The sequence below is a fragment of the Falco cherrug genome, chromosome 3, assembly GCF_023634085.1.
Source record: "Falco cherrug isolate bFalChe1 chromosome 3, bFalChe1.pri, whole genome shotgun sequence".
Lineage (NCBI taxonomy): Eukaryota > Metazoa > Chordata > Aves > Falconiformes > Falconidae > Falco > Falco cherrug.
In genome coordinates this window covers 97,615,240-97,623,371 of record NC_073699.1, presented here as the reverse complement: position 1 = coordinate 97,623,371, position 8,132 = coordinate 97,615,240, and the positions used below count along the sequence as shown (strand labels likewise).

The 8,132-nt window shown below is 43.9% G+C and overlaps 1 protein-coding gene across 1 annotated transcript; it reads left to right on the top strand.

Annotated features, from left to right (window-relative positions):
• The first annotated feature begins 1,630 nt into the window (after positions 1-1,630).
• On the top strand, positions 1,631-7,930 carry LOC106630857 (transmembrane protein 14C-like). Its single transcript, XM_055703815.1, has 4 exons — positions 1,631-1,708; positions 4,187-4,288; positions 7,050-7,137; positions 7,339-7,930. Exons 1-4 carry the CDS (start codon positions 1,633-1,635, stop codon positions 7,394-7,396), a joined length of 324 nt encoding a protein of 107 aa, XP_055559790.1. The 5' UTR covers positions 1,631-1,632; the 3' UTR covers positions 7,397-7,930.
• Positions 7,931-8,132: the final 202 nt, after the last annotated feature.

Here is an 8,132-nt window from a genome sequence, read left to right as displayed (position 1 = left end):
GTGCACATCTTCCTTTTCAGCGGATTTTCCATTCTAGTTTTCAGGGAACTGCTTAGAATGATAGAGGGGAGGCAGCAGTGCAGAGAGGAGATGCCTGCGGTGAGAAAGCCCTCGCTGTAGGGCGAGCACGCATGACGCTGCTCTGCAGCGGGAGCCATGGCTGCATGCAGCCTGGGGAGCTGCTCCTCAGCTGGGCCCCCCCTGGGGAGTTCTCCCAGTTTTCCTGCTTCAGAACCCCAGTGCTGGATTACAAAGCAAAGCCCAGTGAACCCCAAACTTCAGCCATTACAGAGCTTGAACAGAAAAGGGAACCCCATCCGGCATAGGTTGGGTCTGTGTTTGTTGTGGCACTTTTCAGGGAGACAGGAGAGATCTGTTTATGCGGCCAACAAGGGAATTAAACTGCTTTCCACTTTCTGACCATGAGGCTAATTGATGAAGCTGGGAAAATTTGAAAATGCAGGTAGAGAAAGCTACGTTTTGCAGAAAGCACGGGCTCCTGATGTTTTGTGGCTTCTGTTAGGAAGAGGAGCTGAAGCCCCTCAGCTCAGGGGCCCGGCTGGAGCAGCGCTCGCTCTTTCCCTATGGTTCAATGGCCACGGGCGGTAAGTGTACAGAAAACTGGAATGAATCCTGCAGCACCACTGATGTGAAGAATGCCAGTTTCAGCACTTGGGGTGGGAAGAGAAAGAGTTTATCTTTGCAGACAGTTAGAAACATCTCTAAATTTTTTCCAGATTTAAAAACAAAACAAAACACCTTCTTTGGTTTTTTTTCTAATGTTTTATAATTAAAAAGGTATTTTCCATCTCCCACTGTTGTATAACTTCTACAGGGGAAGGCTCCCTTTTTCTGTCGCATCAGGTGTGCTTGTAATTTGAAGATAGAAAATCCACTACATCTTCGACAAAAGGCCTATACTGACATTCCTGACCAAAGCCATGAGCAGCCTGGGGGCTGCCCAGCGCCGGAGCTCCCACCACACCAAAACCCACCCCCCAATTCTCAGCTGCACCCCCACGTCCCCCCACTTCTGCTACCGGACTGGGATGGATGGGGGCGCACACGAAGGCAGTTAGGAGGGTGCTTTGCCCCCCCACTGAACAAGCACACAAAACACGAAGCCTCTCCTCATTTTGGGGCCACTCGGGCTTCTCGCTGGGGCACCCCCCCGCCCGCCCCCGCCGGGCTACCGGCAGCACTGCGGGCGGGTGGCACGGCACCCACGCCTTCCCCTCCGCAGCCCCCAGCCCTGCCCGTAGGGCTTGTTTGGTTTGGTTTTGAGTTTGTTTTTCCTTTTTTTCTCCTCCTCCCACCCGGAAGAGGGAAGCTGGGGGCGGGGCTCCCTGCCCCCCCCGTTCCCCTCCCCCCCCCGTTCCCCTCCCCCCCCCGCCGCAGCGCGCCCGACCGAGCAGCCGCGGAGCAGGTGAGCGCCGCCACCGCGCGTTTTTCCTGAAAAAAAACCCCATCAAATCCGGTTTTATCGCTTGGACTCGGTGTAGGGCTTAAGCTTTAGGCAGGTCCCACTCACGGACCACCCCCACCCCCCGGCAAAATGCCCTGTTTGTTTTTCTCCATCTAAAAAATGAAGCGATACTGATCTTCACCCCAATTTCTCTTCCAGTTTCCAGCATGGCAGTGGACTGGCTCGGCTTCGGCTACGCAGCCCTGGTGGCATCGGGAGGGCTCGTTGGCTATGCAAAAGCAGGTACGGTGCGGGAAGGTGCTTGTGCGCCCCCCCCCCTCCCCCCCGCCCCCCAGTAGCTCTGTATAAGCTGAGCAGCTTTTTCCCGAAGCCGCCTATCTCGAAGTTCACACAGACGTCGAGTTTATCGCTTTGTGCCATATGCTGGGAACCTGCTGCTGTTGGGGTGGGGTGATGTTTGGGTTGAGCTTTTGGCGCTGATAAAGCCCACGATCGGCTTTCTGGGGGATGCTGGTACCCCACCTCTGGGCAAACTGGCAAAAGTTTGCTTTGGAGAGGCTTTCTCCCTGCTGCTTTAAATTTAAGCAGTATTTTTTTAAAATTTAAGCTTTTTTTTTAATTTAAGCATTTTTTTAATTAAGCATTTTTTGAAATTTAAGCATTTTTTGAAATCGAAATTTTAAAATGTCATTAAATTTAAGCATTCTATCAATGTTCTGTATCTTCCAATGACATAAGTGACTTTTTTTGGAGATCTATTCTCATTGTGATGTTCGATGGTAACTGTAAGCTGCAGGGTGTTTTTGGAAGGATCCTTTCTTCCAGTAGAGCTGAACAATGCAAATCTGTCCTTAAACTTGTTCCTTTTCTAGGCTTTGCATCATAAGCGTACCCTCTGACCTACTGCTTTCATTTCCTGAGCTTTTCCTGCGTTTGCCCTCCTCTGGACGGAGCTGTGCACTCATCCTTGCTGCAATACTGTCTCTTTCAGCTTCGAAAATCCATAAACCATCTTAGTGCTTGTGAGCTGAAGGGGCATTGCTGAAGCCAGGAAGAATTTTACCATCGCATTTGACTACGTAGATGCTAATGCCTATTCCAATCTGTTTTCTGTTGGCTTACTGCATCCTTTGGGCTGTGAGTGGAGTTTAGGGCAGGAGGGACAATAATGAGAACTTAAGTAACTAATTGCATCTGCATTTCTCTAAGCTGCTATGAAATGGTCGGTGTCTGTCTTACCCTGTGGTCCCAGATGGGAGGACGTGGCCCTGCTGAGGCAGGGGAGTCCAGGTCACAGGATTTTTGAAGGGGGAACAGGAACTTGTATGGTGACTTGTAGGGGGAAAAAAAAAAAAAAAGGCGATCACATCCCTACTAATAACTTGGAGAAACCAAAAGGGAATGGAGCTTTCATCCACAGAGCTAAGATGGTGATCTGGTTGGTTTTTTTTACAGCCAGGTTTATTTACCCCCACAGATAGTGGTCAGTAGTAGGTACCTTGGGAAGAATATGAGAACAGGGAAAGCAAAGAGTGAGTAAGTGATTTTCTCTCTTCATTTAGTAAGTTCTCTGGGTCCCAGTGTTTTGAGACTCGGGAACTTCCTGAGCCAGAAATGGTGTGGTTGTCCTAGTAAGTGTGTGTCGTAGCTGCTTAAACAGTACCTTGAGGCATAAAATTCAAGGATATGATGGCCATTTCTTGGCTGCCAGCCTTATTGTGGAAAGAGTTGTAGCTACCACGTTAGTTCTGTGCAGAGCACCTACTCACTAGAGTGTGAATTTTTTCCTTGCACATGTACGAGAGAATATGTGGTGCCATCATCTTTTACCTCTTGCTTTCTGTACCAAGAGCAGGATCTGAAGCAGTGTTACAGCTGCCTTGTTGATGACTGAGAAATGATGGCTTTCTGGTAGCAATATGCAATCCTCCTGTAACATTGAGAGGAGATCTGTATCAGCTTAGCTTTACAACCTTGCGGCTTTTAAAGGTGACCTGAAAAATGGCACTTGTACGGAACCACCCTCGGTAGCATCAAGTCCTGATTTCTCCATTAGCCTTATTGAGGGCATTCGCCGCTTGCGGTGGTCGTGCTGCTTCATTACTTGATGTAATCCATAAATCACCACTTTGGATGTGGTATCCTTTATCTTCTGGTAGTTTGGGATTATCACTTATGCTGAGGGCTTTCCGAAGTTTAAGTGAATCCAGGGAACCTTCTTCCAAAGCCTGCAGTTACCTTTGGGTCAGATCTGGGGTGTACTTAAGAGATACAATTTTTCTTATTCAACTCCACTCTCTTCTTTGGCAACTCTTTATTTGTCTGAATGCCCTGCTGCTCACTTCAGTCCATGTGCCCTTTTTCTGATCTTAAACACTTAATATTTAATCTATCTACTTTACTGCCTCTCAAGAAGTTCTGACATTACTGCGTTGAAACAACATGCTTCAGTTTGCACAAAGAAAACACCAATTCTTCTGCTTTTCTCGCAGTTCTTTCATGATAAATATATGAATGCCTTTGCTGTTGAAGATTTCCGTACTAATGCTATTTGTATCTTATGCAAGACTATTTGAACATGTTTCTTGGTGCAGATCAGCATGGTCTTAGTGTCTTAATAGAAAAAAAAATCTCTAATCTGCTTTATAACAGTAAATGTCCATCTTTTTTAGTTATTTTTGTTGTTTTACGAAACAGATAAGCTGATGAGCAAGTTTATTTCTGAGCTTCTGATTAATGCATTATCTTTTACTTGTTCAGGTAGTGTCCCATCACTAGCTGCTGGCCTTTTCTTTGGGAGTTTGGCTGGACTGGGTGCCTATCAGCTCTCACAAAATCCAAATAATGTTTGGATTTCTCTGAGTAAGTAATTTAAAATTTTGATTAGAAGGGATTATATTTACCCTGAAATAACTGGGTACTTAAAGTGAGTACCTAAAAGTCTTGGAGAAGAGTTAAACTGATACTGTTATAAATCTAGTTTCAACACAATCTTTAAACTTGTGTTTTAGTGAAAATTCTCCATTAGTGGCGAGACTCCACTGCTCTCCCTGGAATGTGTTAGCATTCTCCCTGGAACTGTTAGCATTACTTAATTATTTTTTTAAAGAATGTATTGAGAATGCATATCAAAAACTGTTTGTCTTGGTGTGTCTCGCTCAGTGATTTCTCACATTCCTGCATCCCTTTTGCAACAAGTATAGAGTGTTTTGGGTGATAGTTCAAACTTACATTTTTTGTTCCTTTTCTACAACAGGAGAGGAAAATATCTGTCATTTAACATTAGAGTTTGTCTTTTGAACATCAGAAAACTACAGATTGTGAAAGAAAATGTGCCATCGGGTAAAGTGAAACTTAAGATGGCTTAAAAAAAATAAGCAATACCAGTATTTCACATCCTTCAGCAAAATAAAAATCAAAAAAGCATTTTGTGTTTAAAAACATATGTAGCATGTTGGGTGTGAATCTCCAAAATGCTGGTTTTATCTTTCTGCCATTTACCATATAGAGCTCAGGGCTGAGATTGCGTTAGGGTGGTTATCGCCTGCCGCTGTAACCTGTGTGTGCCTAAAGCTCATGCCAGTTGCAAAATAACATGACTTGGAACTTTTCTCATTCACCGCTAAGTTAGGGTACCTTGCAACTGAAGTGGGCTGAGAAAGTATGTGTAGGTAATTCTGGTAGCTTCATTGATGACTGACGCTTGTTGGACTGCTCTATCTCAGATGGTTGTGAGCATGTGTTTTAAGTAACCCTGTCTTTAGGGTTTGCGGTAGTAGTATCCTCTCCTCTCCATTCCTGATCTATAGAAGACATCAGTGCATGGCAGCTCCGGAGCACTGGCTACATTTCAGTCCCCAGGCTTTGCTGAATTGCTGGCTGCCACCATGCACCTGTCTTGTACCGGCGTGTTTGAAGGATCATAGTTCAAGGGAAGTGCTGGTAAACTGATGTCTGACCTTTGTGTGTCCTCTTTATGGCTGGATCCTGCTTTCAGCATCCTGTGGGAGGCTGAAGCATATCAGGAGATGCCATTCCCCTGCAGATTGCCCATACCCCTAGCAGATTATTTTATTGTTGCTGAAAACAGCAGAGATTGTGATCGGCTTATTTTTATATATGAGAAATACGTGGGATTACAAAGGTGTTGCGTGCCTGGGGAGATTTAACAGAGAAGCAAGTTTCAGTAATGCCTTTTCTTCTTTCTTCTTCTCAGAACCAGAGCTTCCCTTCTCCCTGACTTTGAGAAGCTAACTGTAGAGAGTCACTGCTTAATCAGTGCTTAAAGAGCTGCACTGACGGTAGGATTTGTTCACTGAGGCAGTGACATAGCATCTAGCTCTTTAATATGGTAAAGTCAGAAGCAAAAGGGGAAGGCCCAGTGTTTCTCTCTACTTCAGCATTGTCTACAGTGTGCTCCACTTCCATATCTGCTGGACAGGTCAAAAGCTGTGCATGGTCAAGCCTAAATATTTGGAATAAGCTGCAAATACAGCAAGCTTAAGAAGAGTGGGACAAAGTACTTTCCTAAATGTGAGAGACAGATACATTTCTGTAATTCAGTAGTATGTGGAGTCTTTTCCTCCTTTTCATGCTTTAAAGTTTTTGAAGTGTGTTCTGCTGCTGTTTTAGACAAAAACATTTAGTGAGCTGTGCATAGTTTGAAGGCTGGCCACTGATTAGAACTTGAGGCATTTGAATACTGAAATACAGGTCTTTCCTGTGTGTTAGACTGTGGTCCCAGTATCTTACGTGTCTCCTTACGTGAGATTGCTAGATGTCAGTGACGCAGGGTGATGTTAGGGAGGAAGGATGCCATAGCGAAGACTGAAGATGAGCTGGGTCCTGCAGAGCCAGTCATCACATAGAAGTAATGGTAGAACATAAAAGAGTGGTTGGAACAACATGCTGTGTGTAGCTGTTACCACTGGGTAGCAGTTGCGTGCTAAGGATTTAATTAGTCGTTACATTTTCCTTGTGGTTTTCTTAGTATTCAGTCATTCTTTGAGATGCAGTGTTCCAGGGGTTGCCTTTTTCTATTTTACTGGCACAGTGAAACTACCTGGCTCTGTGTCAAGTGGTCAGGGTCGATGACTTTAACTCTTTGATCTTAGTGGAAGGTGGTGCAGGGCTGAAATGCTTACCACTTACATAGCACACTTTCCTTTTGAAGGCTTTTGCGAACATAAACTAGTTAATTCTCAGAATGTCGCTACAAGTTAGACATGAAAATGTTCTCTCCCTTTTATGAGAAGTGGGGGAATTACGTGCACAGTGTGGAGATTCGCCTGTGCACAGGGAAGGAGTGAGTTCCAGAGCAGGGTAGCACAGGTTGTTTCCAGTCTCCAAAGCAGCACATTTTGACAAAGAAATTTAAGGAGTGTGTGCAGAAGCATATGGAGTCCGCTGCCTGCTGGAACTTCATTTAGAGAATTTACTCTTCACGTAGCGAGGCATTCCGAAGTTTAAACAATTTATTGACTCTTCTAGTCTGTCACATGAAGTAACCCATTCCACTTTTTACTTGATGCTACTGGTTCTCTCTGTTCTGTTCATTTGGAGTTGTAGCATCTCTCTCACACACATGCATTTGCTGACTGGGCTGTGTAATCTCTCCGTTCAGTTACATCTGGAACACTGACTGCCGTCATGGGAACAAGATTTTACAACTCTGGAAAATTCATGCCTGCAGGGCTAATTGCTGGTGTCAGGTACAACACAATATACTTTTTTTGTTTGTTTTTAACCTCCAATGTGTGATTTCTTATTTGCATAGCTAAACTGAGATGGAGTGAGTCATCTTTTGTGTATCTCTTTTGTTTCCATGCACTAGTTACCTGGGAAGTATTTGAAAATGAGTTGAAAAATTATTATTATCTTTGTTTAATTCTGTGTTTTCCCCTCTTACACAGTTTGTTAATGGTTGGAAGATTAGCACTGAAGATGTTGGAAAAGCCCCTTGATAAGTAGCGGTTCATTTTACAGTTTAGTATCTGGATAAGGAAACCTGATGATGAAGTTGTAAGAGTGCAGAAGCAAGAAGATGGAACAATTTTCTATATCGAGACAGGATTTTTTCCTTTTTTTTTTTTTTTTTTTTTTTTTTTATATAACAGGGGAGTGGAATGAGTTAGTTACATACAAGGTGCCATTTGTTTCAGTGATCTGGTGGAGCTATTATTGTGTCGTGAGAAACTGGTCCTGATTTTTCCAGACACATTTCAGTGTATTTTAACACTTCCAGTTTTTATATTCCAAAATACACTGCTGACAAATATGAAGAGAGGACCTGTAATTAGGAAAGTATCCACTAAGAGGCACCAGGAGTAACTGGCTAAATACGACAGTGTAAGCCTTTCATACCGAGTATTCCAGTGTGCTTTACCCCTTGCGTTCCGAGTTGATACACTATGTCTGTATAACACCCAACAGATCTTACCTTTTTATTATGAAATGATGCTACGATGTTGCTTTTCTATGAATAAAATGTGTTACAAACCTTTACTTGGCATGCTTTTATATACTTTCTGTGTGTATGGAGGTAGGGGGTTGGGGTTTTTTTCCTTCTCAGTGGAAGTCTTTGCAGTGAACTGTTAGTATCCATGTGCTGTCTTATAATGACATTTTAAAATCACTTTTTAAATGGAGGGGCAGAAGATTAAATTCAGGACCTTCATTAACACTGCATTAAGACAGTGGTTGGAAA

What these genes read in the sequence shown, in the direction of transcription:
- LOC106630857 (XM_055703815.1), top strand. Translation starts at nt 1,633, where the DNA reads ATGGCAGTGGACTGGCTCGGCTTCGGCTACGCAGCCCTGGTGGCATCG. An exon ending in CGTTGGCTATGCAAAAGCAG is followed by an intron (nt 1,709 to 4,186) that starts GTACGGTGCGGG and finishes TTACTTGTTCAG; the next exon opens with GTAGTGTCCCATCACTAGCT. An exon ending in GGGCTAATTGCTGGTGTCAG is followed by an intron (nt 7,138 to 7,338) that starts GTACAACACAAT and finishes CCTCTTACACAG; the next exon opens with TTTGTTAATGGTTGGAAGAT.